Source organism: Pagrus pagrus, assembly GCF_965226575.1.
Source record: "Pagrus pagrus genome assembly, chromosome: 5".
Classification (NCBI taxonomy): Eukaryota; Metazoa; Chordata; class Actinopteri; order Spariformes; family Sparidae; genus Pagrus; species Pagrus pagrus.
The window spans coordinates 7,445,266-7,466,726 of record NC_140189.1 but is presented as its reverse complement, the minus strand read 5'-3'; the positions used below and the strand labels follow the sequence as shown (position 1 = coordinate 7,466,726).

The 21,461-nt window shown below is 39.5% G+C and overlaps 1 protein-coding gene and 2 long non-coding RNA genes across 6 annotated transcripts in view; 1 reads left to right on the top strand and 2 right to left on the bottom strand.

The window, feature by feature from the left end:
* Window positions 1–12,417, bottom strand: part of LOC311256980 (transcription factor COE3) — a 155,874-nt gene extending 143,457 nt beyond the window's left edge. For 2 of the 4 annotated variants that reach the window (XM_084352400.1, XM_084352402.1), the window contains exons 1-2: window positions 12,372–12,416; window positions 9,318–9,538 (exon numbers count right to left, since the gene is read on the bottom strand). In XM_084352400.1, the coding sequence (XP_084208526.1) occupies window positions 9,318–9,451 (134 nt within the window). In that variant the 5' untranslated portion in view covers window positions 9,452–9,538; window positions 12,372–12,416. Of the gene's footprint in view, window positions 1–9,317; window positions 9,539–9,976; window positions 10,127–12,371 lie in introns of those variants that run through there. The other 2 variants (XM_084352401.1, XM_084352403.1) reach the window with 2 other exon arrangements.
* LOC311256984 lies at window positions 10,259–12,084 on the top strand. The gene is made up of 2 exons (XR_014622548.1): window positions 10,259–10,437; window positions 11,705–12,084. It is a non-coding gene; the product is annotated as an uncharacterized lncRNA (long non-coding RNA).
* A 50-nt stretch (window positions 12,418–12,467) lies between the features above and the next one.
* LOC311256983 lies at window positions 12,468–21,399 on the bottom strand. Its single transcript, XR_014622547.1, has 3 exons — window positions 21,119–21,399; window positions 20,418–20,485; window positions 12,468–12,549 (listed from the first exon to the last, which is right to left on the bottom strand). It is a non-coding gene; the product is annotated as an uncharacterized lncRNA (long non-coding RNA).
* Window positions 21,400–21,461: the final 62 nt, after the last annotated feature.

Sequence of the window (21,461 nt, the reverse complement as noted above, 5' to 3'; positions counted from 1 at the left end):
ACTGAGAAAGGAAGGAAAGTAAATTAATTTGCAGGTGTAAACTCACAATGTTGTAATAAAGATGTAAAATAGTAGATTTTTTTAATGGAATTTGGTGAGTAAAGCTGTTACAAGTAAAATTGACAGTTTGTCATCAGACTCTTAAATTTTGTGTTTTCTTTATCTATTTATCGACTCTGGTCCATGTGACGCGTTCAGGCGTCAATTAACTTGAAGGTTTTTAGGTCAGATATTGTAAATTGATGACTGTCAGCTCCTTCAGATTAGTTTGTGATGTTTGCTGCATTAGGACAACTGAAAAATAAAGGAAAGTAAATGTCAACTCAAAATATTTTTTTCAGTGGAGTTTGGTGAGTAAAGCTGTGAGAACACGTGAAACTGACTGTTTGTCATCAGATTCTTTTAAACTTTTTATTTTCTTTCTTTATTTATCAAGCTCTGGTTGTGGTGCATTCAGGGGTCAGTAAATCAAAGTTCTCCTGGTCAGGGAGCTGCTTACAAAAGTGTTTTTGGGCAAAATTATTTTCAGTCTTTTTGGCTTCAAACTCGAGTTTCTCTTCGAGGATTTCTTGTGATGTCTTAATATTTTACCTCTCTGCTCTCAGGATGGATGAAGAGCCGGACTAATGCAGCTGCAAGTTTTCTCTACTCAGCTGTTTCCTCCAAAACACATCCTTTACCCACACACACGCCTGTCACATACACACACACACACACACACACACACACACACAGGCCCTGGCCGAGCCCATTAGTCTGGTCACCTGCTCCTCTCAGACGTAGCTCGGGGTTAATTGTTTGCAGCTTTTTCTTGCGTCGCTGCTTCTGATTAGCCGCTCGGCCTGACATTCAGCAGAGGCCGCGAGGAGACAAAAGAGCCGTGCTCGAGTGTCGACGGTTTATTTACACGAGTCGACTTCACTTCCAGCGGCGGCGGCGTCGACGAGGACGACGTGTCGGGGAGAATTTACAGTAACGAGGCTGACGTGGCATCTGCCGGCTGTTTAATTATCTAACACGTTTTTAAGGCGGCGTTCAGGAGAGTTTAATTGTGCGTACGTGAAGAGGAGGAGGAGGGAGGAGAGGGGGGAGGGTGTTGACAAATGCAAATGCAGAAGGAAGTGCATTTTTTTCTCACCCAGGTGGGAAAATAAGATGTTTGAGACGGGGGAGAAAAAAACAGGTATTGAGCAGTGGAGGCCCCGGCTGACCTCCTACATCATTCTCCGGCCGCCGTCATGAGTTACGACTCTCTGATAAAAAGTCTCTCAGCGCTCAGATCCATCACTGCCACACTCTACAGATCTGTCTCCCACCCACCCTCACCCACCCTCACCCGTCCCCGGGGAGCACCGAGTGGAACACCAAATGCCCGATGATTGAGCCGATGACGAATGACGCTGCCGACGAAGTGGGGAATCCCCCGGTCGACGATTAATTCACCTCATCCAAACCCTACCTGAACTCCCCTGCCTCCCCCACTGAGCCTGGGAACCTGTAGTTCATAACCTCCCCTCCCTCCCCCCTCTCTCCCCCTACACACCCTCCCTTTAACCCCAGGTACAAAGATAGGGTGTGGAGGGCAGGCTCACTCACTCTGCTCCATCTATTATCTTCACTTTTTCTTTCTACAGCGGTGTCAGCGAGGGTCGAGGGAAATCTGTTCACCTGAAGATTCAACACACACACACACACACACACACACACACACACACACACACACACATACACACACACACCTGCCAAAACTGCATGAAAAAACCTCCATCTTCACATTTTATTTCTGCCTGGTTTTGAGTCCAAAACGTTTGTTTTCCTGCAAAAACCAGCCACTGAGTCAAATCATTACAACCAGACTTCACTACAAATTCACTTGTTTTAGGAGTTTCCCAGAGTTGAGCTCATTAAAGAAGAAATATTACAGCTTCAGATCCGAGAAACTTCTTCCATTAGATTCTTTCAGGTGAAATAGTGTCGGCTGGTTTCTCTGGTTTATTGACACATTAGAATATATTTTAAAATTCAACACATCAAACTTTGTCACGGACAGAAAGATAAAGCCATTTTTCCGTCTATGTCGCTTCCGTTTTTGTACAGTCCACCAACATTTATCAGCACGGAGGCACATTTAATGTCTGACTTAATAAATATTAGAAGCTCAAAACTAAAGAATAAAAGGAATCAAGAATCACAGAATCTAAAGTCACAGACTGAATCCTAAAGACAGGTTATTATTTCACTCAACAAACAAGAAGTTTCAGTGTCAATAAAACAAAAGTGTCTCTTTTTACGAGGTCTTACTTCTCAAACATGTTTAGTTAACATTAATGTCTGGACAACAACTTTATCTAAACTGATTTATTAGAAATGAAGACAAAGAAAGAAAGAAAGAAAGAGTTTATCTTTGATGTTCTGCTCTTGTGTAATTTGAAGGATTTGTAGATCATCACACACGGTGGTTTAGTTCAGTGGTTTACAAACGGACCGCAACACAGAGGTATCGGGTAAGAAATCATCACATGATGACTTTCAGTCGCTCAGATTTTCTTGATATGTTTGACGCATTAGAACAGCTGGGAGAGGAAGAAACATAAATTCATCTGCAGGTGTGTCTTTTAAAAAAAGACTTAAAATAGCAGATTTTTCTAATGGAGTTTGGTGAATAAAAAGTTAGAACAAATAAAACTGACAGTTTGTCTTCAGATTCTTTTAAACTTTTTATTTTCTTAATTTTTCATCAAACTCTGGTCTGTGTGGTGTGCTCAGGCGTCAGTGAAACTAAAGTTTTTCTAGTCAGGATTTGTAAACTGATCACTTTCAGTTCCTTTGTTTTTTGCCGCTTGTACTCGTCCAAATCAAACATCCAGACAAGAACTTTATCTCAACTAATTTAGTATAAATGAGGACAAATTGAAAAACACTCCTATAACTTTAGATTTTAGTCTCACACACAGGACGGTGTAAAACTTTATATAAAAGGAAAACAAGCTCAAATATCCACCTGATGAAGACAAGATGGCCGAACAGATTTGAAGACTAAAGCGAGATCTGATCTGTTGTTTTATTGGCACCAAAACTCCTGATCAGGTCATTTTCTTTATCTTATTAACACAAGTTAATAATCTGCCTTCAGCCTTCAGTCCGTTCATCTTTACATTTACACAACAGTCATCTTTTATTCTCTGATTCCTTTTCTGCCTCCTAAAAACATAATATTGTTAATTTTGATGAATTGTGAAATAATGGACAAAAAAATCCCTAAACTGCTCAAGACTCGTACGGAGACAAGCGAGCTGTGACGGCAGGTCATGAGGTGACCTTCATGTATTATTTTGTATTAGTCGTGTCTGTTTTTGAGTCCTGAGTGTTTAATATATTTTCATATCTGCTTTCAGTCACACAAACATGTTTTCAGACGTCTCCTGTTGGAGTCAGGACGTCGTTCACCGTCTCTCTCTCGCACCAAACTCCAAAGAAAAATCACTTGATTTCTGCTCGATCCACCGACTCAAAGGATTCAAACTCACAGTCGACAGATTTTAACTTGTTTTTGTGTTTCAGGAGCAGGAACTTAACACACTGTAAGAAGTGTAAAATATGATATATTATCAGAGTCTGTTAGGGAAAATATGTGCTGGAATACATTGTCAAAATAATGTCAAAATAAAGCAAATTATCCTCCACAGTTTCCCACTACAGGACCTCCTGTGATGGACGCAACCAAACATGAACAAAACTCTCAGCTGCTTCAACAGATCTCTGTGATGTAAAGACACAAACACACACAGGATGTCGGCTGTCACACTAATCGGAGAAACACACACACACACACAGGTGTTGTGACCTCTGACCTCCAGCACACCTTCACAACAACAAAAATATAATTTTGCAGCCTTTCTGGACATTTTGAGTTTTCGTTTCAAACGCAAAAGAAATTATTTTGTGGTCTGAACTTTGTTGGAGGAATTAATCTCTCACATGACAAACGTTTAAAACATGAAATTATATTTTAAGCTGCGTCCAGGTGACGCGTCGTGAAGCGTCCCCGGTTCGAGTCCAGCGGGGAACCTTTGTTACGTGTCGTTCCTCGTCTCTCTGCCTTCATGTTCTTTATCATAAAGAAATAAACTGACACAAATAAAATTAGAGATTTCTGAATTTGTCAGAGTAAAACAATCTTGTTTTTTCTTTAGTTTAAGAGATGTTTTAAAGAAATCAACGAGCTCCTGATGTTTTGTTTTTGATACAAACTATTTTTCTTCTCTATATATTTTGGTTTTTCTGTTTGTTCTCATTCAGACTTGGTAAGCAGCTGATTCTGTGACACCACCAGCGAGCTCAGCTGTGCAGCACAGGAGCGTCAGTGTAACACTGATACTAATACTGTGATTTTAGCAAGAATAACTTCACGATGAACGTCTGCAGGGACCGAAAAACCAACAAATGAGCGCGAGGAATAAAATACAACAGCACAACTTGTTCACAGAAATACAAATGTGGGTTTTACACTTGTGACTTTCTGCGCTACAAAACCAAAAGAAGGAGAAACATGAATCTCAAATCTTTGCACATGTTATTGTGACAGAAAACAGCTGCAAACTGACATCGATTCAAACAGACTTCACCACACGGGATTCAAACCAGCGTCGTCCTCCGAACAAACACTCAGCTACATTATTCATGACTACGGATAAATTATCTAAACCTTTAAAAACAGCAGCAGAGACACAAACACAATCCTGGTTTAACACCTGATCTTCACTTAAATAACACACGTTTAAATAACCCTTAAAAACAGTCCGGTCACACTGACGAGCATCACAACTCTTTGTAAATGCGATGAATGTTGATGTGGATGACCAGCAGAGTGAAGCGAGACGCTGCTGCGACGCTCTGAGGATCATTTCTCCTAAAACATCACATTTATTTTGACATTTTGAGGATTTTGCATCTTAAAAACATTTTTTATCAGATTTATGCCTCGAATCTATCAGATATTTTTACATATTTTCATGTTGTGTGATTATCACTTTCCATTGTTGTCTTGTTTCTTCATCTTTCCAGGTGAAATTATTCATGACATGTATTTACGTTACTGTAAAAAGGTGCTGCTCTCGGCGTGACACGCACCAAACTCCATAGACAAAGTGCTCGATTTCTACTCCAGACCTTCTTAAAGCATCGACTGAAGGATTCAAACTCAGATTTGAACTTGTTGTTGTGTTTGACGGGCAGTACACTGTAAGAAGTGTGTAAAATATGACAGACATCATCAGTCAGACCACTCTGGGTCCAGGTTTTGGTTGTTGGTTTGGTTCAACGTTTTGCTGATTTAATGATCTCAAACACTGCAGGTCAAAATGATGATCTGAGCTTCAATAATCATTTTAAACAGCTAAAGCTTCATATTTTAAATATTAGGTCAACGAGTCTTTGATTAGTTGATTAAAAGGTCGTTTGAGACTTGACCAAAGATGAATATTGATGACATTTCTGCAGGATTTGTTTCCATTTTCTCTTAATTTGTTTTTCTTTATTATTTATTTTCCACATTATATCTAACGAGAGTTTAACTCCTGTGAACCCAAAAACAAAGCCAAGATGTTCCTGAAGTGATCAGGTAACAATCACTAATCAATAAGAAGACTGCAGATTATCTGATTGATCAAACAACAAACGTCTGTAGTTTTTAAGCCTATTGAACATTTCTATCGATTCTGAGAGTTTGTGAACGCAGCCTGACTTCTCTCACACTGATATCATGTTTCTGTACCACAGATCTACACACAGTCTGTTCAACATGGAGGAAACTGTTGATTCTTGGACTTATTACATGATAATTCCTCCTTTTTCTTCCTTTTTCACCCATAAAAAGGTTTAAGTTCTGTCTCTAACTGGAGGAAAGACGGTGCTCAATGTTGAATAAATTGTAAAGTAAATTAGTTTGATTTTGGGTTTGACACGTTTTAATTCAAACAGGCGTCTTTCTGTGACTCCCAGCAGAAAACACAACAAACACACTCAGTAATATAAAGAAATGATGAGTTGCATCATTTATCTGCTTTAAAAACACAACAACAGCACAAATCTACAACTTCCTCCCTACGAGAGAGACGACGAAAATACAGAAACAGAAATGTGTAAAACCTCCTCCTCCTCTCTGCAGAGTCACGTTTCTTTAAAATGCTTTAACGCACATTTAAAATGAGTTTGACTGAGTATAAATGAGTGTAATGGTTGTGGACGTGAAGCAGAGTAAAGTGAGACGCTGCCCTGACTCAGCGACACTCTGAGATGATTTCTACCTCTGAGTTCTTCGGTATGAAACTCAGAGTGATGAAGACAAAACGAGTCGTTTTTTGAGTGAAGTTTGGTTCATCTTCATTAAATTCAGACTCCTACAAACACGTTTCTTTCTACATTTAATTGCAGGACTTGTTTCTATATTGTCTCCTGTTGTTGGTCTGGATTATTGGTGTTCTTTCAACGTCATGTTTTATCTTTTTAATTTGTTTTTGTTCCTAGATTTTAACGCCTTTTGCAAGTTTGTGATTTTGGGCAGAAATAAACTTCACATGAGTTTAAATCTGGATCTGTGTAACGTTCATTTAAAGGGATTTGTACTGAGTATACATGAGTGTAAAGGTCGTGGACGTGCAGCAGAGTAAAGTGAGACGCTGCTCTGACACGCCGACACTCTCAGATGATTTCTATCTAAACTCACAGAGTGATGAAGACAAAACGAGTCGTTTTTTGAGTGAGGTTTGGTTCATTTATTCAAATTCAGACTCTACAAAAACGTTTCTTTCTTAATTTAAATTCAGAGCTTGTTTCTATATTTTTTCCAGTTGTTAGTCTGGATTATTGGTGTTAATCTCGTCCTCCACCTGACTGTAAATCTGTTTCTCTTTCAGCAGATTTCTGAATCTTTTAACATGTTTTAACGTCGTGTTTTATCCTCTGAGGTTCGTCTGCTCTGTAGATTTTAAAAACCTCTGATGCAAGTTTGTGATTCTGGGCAGAAATAAACTTCACATGAGTTGAATCTGCATCTGTTTAACGTTCATGTCACGGACGTGAGTCTAAGTGTGCTGCATATACGGCAACGTATGAATCCATTTATCCAGAGACACGTAATCCACCTGCGTACTTACAGAAGTTGGTACAAATGTGCCACCATCAACCAGATTTAAACCAAATTCAGATTAGATCCTCGAGTATGAGTCGATTATTCAATAGTTAATTAAAGACTGATTAATCACTTCAGTCTTTTTTAAGCAAAACTGTTACAGTTTGCCAGTAAAACATAAATATTTTAGTCTTCTGTCATGAAGATTTAGATTTGTTTTACTGATTTTCTAAAGACCGAAACAAATAATCAATTAATCAAGAAATCAATTTGCTTGTTAGGAAAGTGTTGTTCTGTGTATGAATATATTTTTTTCTGACTGTCTCTGTCTCTACATTCTATTTTATGAAAACATATTTGGACAAGAATAAAGTTTCTGTTGGATTTTAACCTCCTCACACTTCTGATGTGTTTTCATGATAATCTGGATGTTTTAATGTGATAAAACTGCAGGAAGCAACGAGATTATTGGATTAAATGATGTTAAAACAGTTTAAAAACACTGAACATTAATCTGATGTGTTGTTGACATTCATTTCACAGACTTGATGCTTTTAACGTGAAGGAATTTCATGTTAATTTAAATGTTTGTAATTAAAGTGGAGATCAGCTGTTACATATTTAAATCCTGGCAGAAATAATGAGGAAGTGTTTTAAAGTCATCAGCATGTTTTTCTGAGCAGCTGATGGGTTTTCTCTCCTCGTCCAGGTGATGTGAACCTGAGGCAGCGCTGAGAATCACTGCATTGATTTATTTGAGTTAAGCGGTCAGATTTCACCGGAGCTCACCTGATGTCTCCCCGAGAGACACTTCAGCAATTTAGACCCTCAAAACGCTCATTATGAACGTCAGATGTGGCCGGAAATACCCAGAGACGAAGACGGAGGAGAATCTCATGACATTTAAAAAACTCTATTTTATTTTAAACTGCATTTATATTCTGCTGTTAGAATTATTGATTTTTAAACATTCAGATTTGGAATTAAAACTATGTCTTCAGCTCTGTGAGGCTTCATGAGCTTTACGTTTTAAAAAACGCTTAAATCCGTAGATTTGTGAGTGAGGTTTGGTGTGTCAGATGTCTGCGTGTTTGTACCACGGAGGTCAAACGTTAACTTATTTTTATCCCGCGTGTAAAAAACTGCAAAATCTTTTATTTGAATGTGTGAGTCAGTTAAATTGTGCTTCATGTCCTCCCGGAGTTTGTTCATGAATTAAATTAAATTCGCGGTTTTTAAATTCACTCCTTTAGAATTTGTAAAATATTTTGTTTGTGTAAAACAGAAATTATCTGTGTGATTTGATGAAATAATCACGTGCTAAATGTGATAATTATCTTCGTTAAATATTCCTAAAGTATCCCAGAGATCAGCCTCGTGCAGCGGGCTGCAGCTCCTCGCTCCTCCCGCCGCCTCTCTGCGCTCTTTGCGCGCGGCGTGTTCTCGCAGCACCAAACCGCGTGTCAGATTTGTTTAAATGAATCACGGAGCCGCGGTGTGGGACACCGAGACACGACTTCAACTTGACTTTTGGTTTATAAAGACACGTGGGAGTGCGGAGAGCGATTCGGCGTGTGTCTCCGCTCGCAGCGGACAGTCGGTGAAGCCGAATCTGGCGGAGAGGTGGAGGGAGTCGGTGTGATGGAGCTGCCGCTCCGCGCTGACACCATGAACCCGCTGGGCTAAAAACACAGTTTATGTCTGACGTGATTTCATGAAGTGATGCTTTCTTGTTTTTGTTTTTTTTCTCCAAATGAATTGAACTTTTTTCTGCATTAGAACAGAACTTCGGTCATTATACATGAATTTTCAGAGGAAACTAAAAGCGTCCAGCTGCTTCAGTTCTGACAGTTCAGACTCAAAGTTTTCAGTCTTTTCTCTGTTTCTTTCACTTCACGCTCTCTTCGGTTTACTTCTATTATTTGTGTCTAATTTAAAACGAGCCCTGCAGCTGAGACTTTGACTCTCAGCCATGTGCTTCAATCTGTTTTAACTTTGGTTTCAACTCCCTGTTTTCTCGTCTGTTGCTCTGCAGACTGAACCTCCGTCACTTCTCAGGCGGATCCTGGAGGATGCAAACATGACTTTCACCTTCACGCTGGAGTTTTCTAACGGTGGCACTAATGGACAGGGTTGGCACCGCGCAGCAGAGAGATGAAAAGTTGCTCGGTTTCGGTGATATTTTTACCTCTGGGCCGCTGTGTTGGCGTCCAAAATCCCTGCGCCCTGCATCCAGGAGCGGACCGGGGTCATGCCGGTGGGGAGCGGCTCCTCCTTCATGGTCAGGGCCCCCCGGGGGAGGCTGTCCTGGATGGAGAACATCAAAGTGTCCTTCTGGGAGCTTTGTCTTCACCCGAAACAAGAAAGAAGAATAATCCTCCCTGTACCAGCCACTCAAAAAAAGCCAACCTGGATTAAGGTGGAGAAAAGAGGAGCGATGAGGAGGAGGAAGGAGGAGGAGGAGGAGGGACACACGAGCGAGCTTCCCCAAAGTACCGGGTCCTGATCCAAAGAAGAGCCCGGGATCCCTCTGGGTTTCTCCGGGGTTGTTTTAGATCCCAGCCCCGGCTCGCAGCTGCCCGGGCTTTAAACCGGCGTCTCTGTGAAGTTAAAAGAGGGCGGAGAGAGGCGCGGAGAGCGGGGAGAGCATCTCAGAGGAGCCCGGAGAGAGAGAGACAGAGGGATGCAGGAGAATCAGCCGGGATCCGGAGCGCCTGACGCCGGGAGAACGGAGCGCGGAGAGCCGGGGATCAGAGGGAGTGCGAGCAGCCGCGGATTGTGGAGAAATGAAAAGTGGGATAAAAAAACACGCCAGCGCTTCAAAAAGGAGTAAAATGAAATGATTAGCAAACAAGAGGGAGGGACGGACCGTGGAAGGCTGCTGCTCCCGGGGGAACAGGGGGATTGGGCAGCGAGAAATCTCATCCCCCTCCCTCCCCGGCTCTTTATGGCTCCTCTGTCCCGGCGGAGAGCTCCTTCTCCCGGGGTCCGGGGCTCGGCAGCTCCCGTGGGACCGGCGTGGATCGGGAGGGGGCGGGGACAGCACCAAATAAGGACAGCTCATTTGGATATTGGTCGCACCTCTGGCTTCTGATTGGTGGAAGTGGCGCGTTGCGTCATTGTTTTTTCAAAACGGACTCCAAATAAGGGTTTCCGCGTGTTCGGCCGTGCGCACTGTAAAAAATGAGGTTTGAATGTTTGGAGATCGTGAACAGACTTCATGACGGAGACTCTTCAAACATGTGAACACACACACTGACATGTTGACTTCAACAGGACGGAGCTGTCCGATAACCAGACTGTCTCAGGTCTGTGAACAGACGCAGTCACAGGTCACCCTCTGACTTTTACGCATCATTTAACTCTGATTCTTGTTTCTACACACTCACATTGTGTCTCTTCTCTTTAATATCTGTAGTTTTTACTCTTAAATCCGTCATTAAATGAGTTGTTGAGGTTGAGACAGAAGCTTGAACCTCCTTCATCAAAACCTTCCGCGTCTGTTTCCCGCTCCAGATTTATTTCGGCGGGTACGAGACTGTAATACTGAACCTCATCAGTAACACAAATCTGTATTCACTTCCTCCAACCTCACAGACTTCTTCAGATTTTGGGGGATTAACTGGTTTCATGTGGAATAATCTCCTCTGTCATCCCGCGTTCGGGCTGACTGACACGGGAGGCGCGCAAATTTGGCACCAATTTGCGCTTTTTTACGCACGGACATATGGCACTCTCTCTCTCAAACACACACACACACACACACACACACACATGCAGACACACACTCACCGGGAGGGAAAGCCTCTAATAAGCTGTGTTTCAGTCAAAGTGTTTTATTTCACACTGCTGTAAAATGTGTCTTTAATTTTAGAGTTTAAAGCGAGCAGGCCGCGGCGATCCATAATAATTACAACAGGTCCGTAATAATAATAACTAATAATAATTATCATTTTTCTCTGATCATCCCTCTTGATGTTTTTGGGGCTTTGACATCTCCAGCAGTCATTTTTTTGTTCATTTTCGTGGCAGGAGCAGAATTCCTCTAATTAAGCACAAACTCCAGAGCAGCGCTGATTAAATATTTATCCTCCTTTAGCCCGCTGCCTCCTCCAGGGACACAGAAACGTCTGGAAAGCCTGGAAAAATATTTCTGTGTGCGCGGAGAGAAAAAGTCAATGAGACGCTGCAAACATGTTGGTGATGAAGAAGAGGAGGATGAAGAAGAAGAAGAAGAAGAAGAAGAAGAAGAAGAAGAAGGTCCGGATGAGAAACCAGGCGGCACCAGGCTCGTCTTACCGCTGCGGCTCCAACATAATAATTATCAATAATATTATTTTATCGTTTTAATATTATAATTATTTGTCTTCAGTAAAAACACGTCTGATAATTAATGTTACACTTTTATAATTTCAGTAAAATTCCACGAATAAAAATCATCATCAGAACATTTTAATAATGTTCACAGAGGCCTGATGGAGCTGATTCTGTGTTTCCTTCTCTGAATACATTTCATCTGTGTTATTTTATGTATTGTGTTGGTTCTGCTGATTCTGCTTCTTCTTGTGATTTTAGGTTTGGATCATGATGACGTTACAACTGAGAACTGTGTGATCCCGGAGCTCTCCTGTAAGATTTCCCTCGGAAACTCCTCAAGAACTCAAGACCTCGCGACAGAGGATGAAGACACACGTCTACCAGAGCTTCAAACCACTTCTGGATCCTCTCAGAACCCTCACAGCTCTTCTAGATCCCCTGGAGCACCGTAAGAATTACCCCAAAGTACCTGGAACAGCCCCAAGTGCTCCTGGATACCTGGGGGACCCTCGTGATCACCCGTGACATCGCTTAAAAATCTCCAGGACCTTCATTCAAGCCCCTGGAACCAATTAAAGAACCCTCAGAGCTCTGTGATCCACTCAACATGATCAGAACCTCCTTTAGATGCCTGTAAATGTAGTGAACATCCCGTGGAACACTAGAACCCCCTGGAAATCCTTTAAGACACCCCGGTTCCTCTTTACATGACCAGAACCTCCCTTAGATGCTCTGAAATCCCCGTAAAACACCTCGACACCTTTACTGAAAATCCCCTGGAACACTAGAACCCCCTGAAAATCCTTTAAGAACTCCTGGAATTTCCTTTAAAGCCCATAGAACCCACTCAAGAACCCTTCATCACTCCTTGAACCTTCTCTGTAACCTCTTACACCTCTGACACCCCTTCAAAAAATATTCTTACCTTAATAACACAATTTAAATCTGTTAAATCGGCAATGGAACCCCCTAGAACCCTGAGGAACCTGGACTGGAACCTTCCTCGGAAACACGGAACCCCCGCTGGAAATCCTTTAACAACTCCAGGACCTTCAATCTTCAAACCTCCAAACTTCTGACACCTTTTCTGGATCCCAAGGCCCCTTAAAATTGATCAGAACCTTAATTAGAACATCTTAAATCTCCTCCATATTCCCTAGAACCCCCCCAGAACCCAGTGGAACCCCTATTGGAGCCTTCTTCGAACACATTAACCCCCGTCTGGATGTCCTTTAACAGCTCCAGGACTTTAATGTCCGTGGATCCAAAGATAAGGCTCAGGGAGCTTGTTGGACCTCCTTTAGATCCCCTGGAACTACTTGAATATTACAGAACAGAATATTACAACCTCCTCCAAGAACCCCTGGAACTGCCTCAAGTATTCATGGAACTCCAGAACCTCCTCAGATAACCTTCGACCCTCCTCAAACCATCCTACAAGTCTCTGCAGGTTTAAGAGCTGCTGCCAGGCTGGTTCTTTACAGAACCACTGCAGAACAATTTCTTACACTATTCATTATTTGCATTAAATATTGTAAATACACAGAAATGTAAATAATTTCTTTAGCCTTTATTTTTATAGTGCTTGTAGCTCCTCACGTTCTCTAATAATTCAAGCAGAACGTTGTGAAAAGGCTCTTTGGGTCGCCGTGCTGAGAACCATCAGGACCGCGCTCAAAGCAGCAGGATTAGAGGAACACCTGAAGGACCGGCCCACATGAAGGGCTCTTAATTTAGATTTACCTGTTTTTAAAATAGATTTCCTACTTTAACGTAATGACTTTATTAATGGTGCCGCTCTGTAATGAACAGGAGAACCTGTCATGTGTGAAACACAGATGGCACTTTGTTCTGTTCCTCTGCTGCTGGAAATAAATCCAGCCGGCAGTTTGAAGAACAGCTGCAGTTAGAGAGCTCAGTGTGCAGGGACAGGGCGCCACACAGTGGACCGGACTAGGTACTGCTCGTCAGATACACCGTCAGTGGACGGAGAAGAATTTACAACCACGGAGACACAGACGGTGATAATAATACAAATATAGAAGAATCCTAATATTGCAAACAAGATTTTTACAAATCAGTTGAGCTTCAAATATAAATGTATATTTTTATTTAACTTGAAGAAAATTAATTAAATCAAATTTACAACCTGAGCAAACGACAGCTTCTGTTCTTAGAGACAGAAAAACACAAATGAGATGAAAAACTCAAATTAAAGACAGAAAGAGTGAAAGAAAGATGGAAGGAAAATATTATGTTTTTAATAATGTCTAATATTTAAATAGTTTGAGGTAGAATTTAATCTTATTCTCAAAATACACAATAAAAACACAGAAACAAAAGAAGAACAAAGAAAAAAGAAAGAGGAACAAAAATCAACCAAACACAGTTTTTATTAAACTGTTCAGTTAAAATCTGATGTGTGATGTCAAAGTGCTGTCTGGGCTGAAAACTAACCAGTGTTCTCATTATTGATTAATCTGCTGATTGGTTTGTCAAATAAAAGATTGTTTTTAAGCAATCTTCTCCTAATATATCATGATAAATGATGTCATCGTCACGTTCGTTTGTGATGAATGGGCTCCACCGCTTTAAATCTTAAACTCTGACAAATTGGCGCACTGGTGTTCTTCTTAGAAACCTAGTCCTCCACGTCTACATGTTAAAGTAACAGCTGATCCATATTGTGACAAATATGACAGCAAATATCATGATATTATCTAATATCATGATATTATCTAATATCGTCCCGAGCCTGACAATGTAGATCACAACCTCCCAAAGTCCTGGGCAACATCTTCGTATATTCTGTTTTGTCCAGAACTCAAAGATCCAGTTAACTTTGATAGAAAACAAACCCTCCTCACTGGAACCTTCCTCAGAACACAGAACCTTCCTTTGGATCCCCTCAGGCTCCTTCAATATAACCAGAACCTCCCAGACATTTTTCCTTTCCACCACTGAACCTGCTCACCTACCATCTCTTCCAAGAACCCCTTCAGAACCTCCTTCAGAACCACCTTTAACCCTCATCAGTCTGTTCTGGATCATTTGTTTGAGAACCGGTGACTGGCTGCATGTTTTCACTAATTCTGATTAACAAATGATTAAAAATTTCAATCGATTATCAGAACAGTTGCAGATTATTTGTGCATCATTAAATCATTTAAATCTTCATTCAGGTGAAAAAATCCACCAACGAGTCCATCTTCTTCTCCGGGTTCATGTGTTCATGTGTTCATTTGTTCATGTGTATGTGTTCATGTGTTTGTGCTCATGTGTTTATGTGTTCATGTGTTTGTGTCCATGTGTGCACGTGTTTATGTGTTCATGTGTTTGTGTTCATGTGTGCATGTGTTCATGTGTTCATGTGTTCATGTGTTTTTGTTTATGTGTTCATGTGTTTATGTGTTCATGTGTTTGTGTGTTCATGTGTTTGTGTTTATATGTGTATGTGTTCATGTGTTTGTGCTCATGTGTTTATGTGTTCATGTGTTTATGTGTTCATGTGTTTGTGTGTTCATGTGTTTGTGTTTATATGTGTATGTGTTCATGTGTTTGTGCTCATGTGTTTATGTGTTCATGTGTTTGTGTGTTCATGTGTTTGTGTTCATGTGTTTGCGTTCATGTGTTTATGTGTTCATGTGTTCATGTGTTCATGTGTTTGTGTGTTCATGTGTTTGTGTTCATGTTCATGTGTTTATGTATTCATGTGTTTGTGTTCATGTGTTTATGTATTCATGTGTTTGTGTGTTCATGTGTTTGTGTTCATGTGTTTGTGTTCATGTGTTCATGTGTTCATGTGTTTGTGTTCATGTGTTCATGTGTTCATGTGTTTATGTGTTCATGTGTTCATGTGTTCATGTGTTTAATCTCAACTTTCTTCTTCTGTGCTTTCAAGCACATCTCATGGTCTTCATCGGTGAATGGAACCGATCGAGGCGTCTCACACGAGACTCAACAGAGCAAAGACACGAGTTATAATCCAGCTCCACATACGACCACCTGTTAGTGTGCAGCTCCGTTCACTGATGAAGACGTTAAATGTGGTTGAAAGCTCAGGAGAAAATACAAATCTTAAATATTGAAATATTCTCATTGGTGGATTTTCTCACATAAATGAAGATTTCCTTGATTGCTGAGTGACTCGTGATGAGACGGACAGGTTTGTAGTCAGTGAACCTTGAGTGGACGTCTTTCTGACACATGCTCAGATATAACGATGGACTTCAGCACTCGAGACAAACAAACTTGTTTCCTGAATTAAATTTGGATTCTTGTTTCAAGATTCTGACAGAAACAGAAAGAATCGAGACTTATTTTTGGTTTTGAGTTAAAGAAAAATGAATGATGTCGATATTTCTCTTGTTTGTGTGAAGTTTCTGTTTCTTGAAAATCAAATATGAATCATTAAAAATAAAAAGAAATGATCATTAAATCTGATACTAATATTATATTTGTATGTTTTATGAACATCAGATTTTACAAACCAAACATGATAACTGTGTTTATTATGATTGACTTTATATTTTCACGTTGTCACTTTAAATCATCTCCCTGTCTTATGAATCAGATGAAGATTCACATTTACATTAATAATCATACTCTACTGTTAGACTGGGTAGATGATCAAAGGTGTAAACATTAAAGGTATTTGTACTTCACTTGAGTGTTTTCTGTTCTTCTACTCCACAACATTTATCTGACGGCTTCAAGGAGATTTTTACTTACAAACACATGAAGAGTTTAGAAAATGTGTTTGGTTAGAAATTAAACTAGAGGTCGACTCACTTTTTCATGGATTATTAGTAATCCAGGAGACCGATAACTGAAAGATAACAATCTCAGCTGAAGTCGAGAATAACCAGTGATGGAGTGTAACTAACTAAAATAAAAGTACTGCACGTATGTACAATTTTAAGGTGCTTTGCTTCAGTATTTCCATTTCCTTCTCCTGAATACTTTCACTCCACTTCATTTATTTGATAACTTTAACAAACAAATCCAGATGATTCAGTGCTGATCAGTTGTTACTGATGACATCAGTTCAGGATGCCGCATCAGAGCCAAACTAATGTATTTTTAATTTTATTTTACCGGCCTCAGACACAAAAAACACTGATCATTGTAAAAAATGCTGAATATCGGCCCCAATAATCAAACTACCCAACAGTCTAAACAAGCACAGCTGGAACAATCACTGAATTAATAAATCAAATATTTAATAATGTCCATGTTTTACCCTGTAAAATCATTGTCTGGTTGCAGCTTCACAGATGTGTTTTACTTTAAACATTTTATTTTATTATTATGAACCCCTATTATTATGAAATTATATTATTTATATTATACTGTTTAATATAATACAGTTTAATATAATACAGTTTAATATAATACAGTTTAATATAATACTGTTGAATGTAAAGGAGTCACTTTGGGCTCTGACTCATTGTCACCACATTTCTCACCATTTTCACCAAACAATCAAACAATCAGTGGATTCATGAAGAAAAATAATATGAAATATAAAATAAATGAGCTCCACCTCCACAACTACAACAACACAGCAGGACTTTTCACTGACGAGACTAAATACTTCCTGCAGACACACTCACAGCCGACTCCATCCAAACAAATTCTCCTTTTTTATCCTCTGATGTGGAGTCAGGACTGGAAGGATCAGAGGATCCTGCAGCCTGCAGACCTCCTGCTGAGGGTGAACAGGGGGGTGGAGGTGGGGTCAGCACCCCACTTTAACCATCAGAGGGGCATTTAACCCCCGAGACGCCCCCACACACTCCTACACATCCTGAAACACTGTTAACTGCCCCCGGACTCTCAACACTAACAGGGCTCAGCCTCAGTCTGTCTGTGCAAATACATCACACACACGCACGCACACACACACACACACACACACACACACACACACACTACTACGACTAAGACTACTACGTTACATTTTATGGTTAAAGTCATTAAACAATATAAGCGAGGATATTTTCCAACATTAATCCACTCTGTGTCACGATATGAAAAATACATTCAAAACTTCATTTAAAATAATCACATTTAAGACTAATTATGTTTAAATGTAGTAAAACTAAACTCACTGTCAATGTATAAAATAGGGAATGAAGGTTTATATTAGTTCACATCGTATCGTCTTATAAACGCTTTGAAATTAAATATTGCTGAAAAATGAACATTTCTGCTGATGTGACAGACTGATTACATGACGCTTTAATCATGTAAAAACAACACGAAGTGTTGCTGATTGGTTTTCTGAGAGACGTCACAATATTCACTTTGATATTAAAACTTTTAATTTTGATATTGTGTTAATAATCCAGGAATAAAGATGTGAGGCCATCTTTACTTTATGGGCTTGTCTGGTCTCCACTGACTTACACTTATATTTGGTGTCTTTTATTTAAAAAATAGGGACAAAACAAACAGTAAACAAAGTTAATGGAAGATTTAATTGCTAGCTTTTTTTTCTTTCAAATTTCTATAGACATCAAGATGATAATGTTGTCATGAATTCATGTGGTAACGATAATATCATGACAGACGCAGAGAGAATGAAAACTTTTGCATCACAATTTTCATTTTCACTGAAAAAACTATTCAAATTTAGGTTTTTCTTCCATCTGAGAAGAAGATTTGCAGGTCAGCGCTTCATTAAAACTCTGTTTGTCACTCAGTTCACCTTTCGCAGCTTCTGTAATTTGGATATTTACATAATATCTTGACAGCAGAGGGCCGTCACTCCAACATGAGGCATGATAATAAGCTCATTCCACTGCAGGAGAGACTTGATGTTCTCTGCAGTTCGGTGGAGACGATACTTTCATACATCTGTATCGGCAATCGGCCTAAATTAGTTGGAAAATATTGGATATTGGCAAAAATCCATTATCATGAAACCCTTGTGTAAAACAAAAAGCTGTAATGAATTCTGCTGGTCTCATATTGAATTATCAGTCAGCACTCACAGCATGAAACTGTTATTAAAGATTTTATATTGCAGGTTTTTAGAAAAACGCTCACTAACACTGTAAAGTATCTGAACACAGTCACATCAGCTGTCTCTCTTCCTGAATGTTGTAAACTTTTCTAACAACAGTTAGTTTCTTTGAAATTATGAGCATAAAATTGGTGTTTTTATAAACAACACATGAATCTAATAATCCTCCTGGTTCAGGTCTAGCAGTATTGTGCTTGAATCAGATGAGGCAGGAAATACTCAGAAGAAAAAACAAGTTCAGTCCGATACAGTTCAGTTAAATGAAAACAGCAGCTTCTGTATTTCCTAAAAAACAAAGTCAGGGGAAAAAAAGCTGCTTCCCAGAAAAATCACCTTCTGTTGATCTTATGGTTATATTTATTTAAAATTAATAAAGGCTGCGAATCTGTTGACACATTTCAGCATGAAATCTTCCTCAGAGCAGCTCTGAAGACACGATGAGGTGATTTCCTTTTTTCCTCACTTTGTTTTTAGCAAATACAGATATTATCATCTTAAAAACGCATCAAACAAAGCTCAGAGACACAGAGACTGAAGTCTGTATTTGCTGAATTTAGAGGAAAAAGCAAACAGAGTTCACTGGATCATTTAAGTGAAGGTGTAGAGCGACATCTAGTGGAGAAAACAGCTCATAACAACTGCTGCACCCACAACATCATCAGTAGACCTTCTATAGGAGATGGAAACTGTTCAACAAAGTGTCTGTATCTGAGCTGCAGCTAACTTTAACACCATTAATTCAATATTATAATAATTCAAAATAATAATTCAGTCCAAAAAATATCAGAAACTGTGAAAAAGTTTAAGTCTTCAACCCGTTTATGTCAGTTTTACACACCTTAATATTAACCAACAAAAAACACCTGTGATCTGATGTCACTTCCTGCTCTATATGAAACAAACCCGTCCATCACTGGGACAAACAGACACCATGTTTTTACACAAAGACAGAAAGAAGTTCATGTAGAACATTTGCTGAATTTACAAGAAGGTCCAAATAATGAAGAATTAGTCAGAGACAGCGTTTCACAAAGTTTATAAAGTGTCTCCTAACTCAACAACTCACTAAACTGAGACATTTGTTAAGGGAGTCTGGGGACTTTCTCCACGGGAACAAAGAAGTAGCCTATACTGGTTACTGTTTAGTGTATTTGTAAAATGTGACATGTTTAGCGTCAATAAAATGTTTCTTCTTTCATAAATTGAGTGTAAATGGTGAAATCAGTGTAAACAGTGTGTTCAAACAGCTGCTAAATGTTGGCAGGTAAGACTTTAGCACTTTAGACACAGAAGCAGACAGGCTGGTACAGCCATGCTGCCACAAACTGACACTTTTTACAAGGAAACAAACAACTTCATGTTTTCATTTAATGCTGAATTTACAAGAAGGAGACAATGATTCAGAATCTGTCAGAGACAGAGTTTCACAACGGTTATAAAGTTTGTTTTAGCTCAACAACTCTTAAAATCACTACATTTGTTAAGGGAGTCTGGTGATGTTGTGGTTACTAGTTCAATGTTTGTGGTACCACAGCAGGACCTGCTCTGGACTGAGGGCGGCGCTGACAGTTACAATTATAATCAGTTTTTAAGCAAAGATATTCGTCTTGATAAGTTCAGTGATTTAGAACTGATCAACATCAAAACATTAACACATAAGATGTTCCAGAGAAAAACTAGAAAATTGTCCTGATAGTGCAGTAAAAGTACACAGCGTCAGACTGATACGTCTGAGATATTTCTGTTTTTTGATTATTGATTTCAGCTCAGTGATATTGTTTGTGACTTAAATCCAACACAATGTTCTGAATCATAGAAATACCAAATACTATTATTTAAATTTTTTGTAAAATGTGTGAACTTTAAATTTGAATTATTCACATATTCAGACAGAAGAAATGATCTTGTTGGTTTTCATGTGGACAGAAACAATGTCAGTACCTGAGAACTTGAATGAGCGATGGACAGTTTCATGTCTCCTCACAAAGCAGATTTTCTTCTTATGTATCCTGTAAACAGAGATCAGCATCAGATCATACTCAAAGTACCAAAAAGTAAAAGTAGCCTACTCATTATGCAGAAAAGCCCATTTCAGAAAAATATAACCTGTTGTATCGTTTTTATTATCATCGATACAATAATGTCTCATCTCATCTCATCTCATTGTCTTGTCCGCAATGACCCTATTGGGGTCGCGGGATATTGCCGCTTTTATCCCCCCTTTCGGGGGGTTGCGGGGCTACTGGGGCCAAATCCAGCTCTCACAGGGCGAAGGCCAGGCTACACCCCTGGACGAGACGCCAGTTCATCCAGGGCCCTCTGATGGCAGAGACTGCCTTGCAAGGTGCCAACTGCGCATCCGGAGCAGTTTAGGGGTTCAGCATCTTGCTATAGGCTACAATAATACAATACAATGATACAATAATGTGTTCAGTTTAGTGTCTTTACATTCTGCTGACTAAGCTTGTTTCCCTCCACAAAGTTTCATGTAAATCTATAATATCACATTATAATTGATACGTTGATTATATTTTGTATTGATAATGTGAACATGCAGAAAGTTATCAAATAAATGAAGTCAAAAAGTAAAATGTTTGTAGCAGAGAATGGCAGGCTAATATGTAAAAATACAGGTACCTTACCTCAGAATAATAACTCCAGTACATGTACTCGATTACTTTCCACCACTTAGAGCAGGTTCAGTTATCTGCAGTAAGACACATGTAGCTAACGTTAGCTGACGGCTAATGTTGAGCTAAAGCTCTGTCAGGTGTTTTGCTAATGTTTTTGAAGCTAGCTTGTCTGTGCTAATTTCAGAGTTTAGCTTTCAAGTTTCAAGATGTTAAAACCTCATTAAAATATTAATTGACGGTTAATTTTTACTGATATCACGTCTCATTGATCATAAAAATGCTGCTCACAACCGTCCTTCAGCCAGAAAACTACAGAAATGTTCGTTAAACTGTAAAAAAAAAAAAAAAAAAA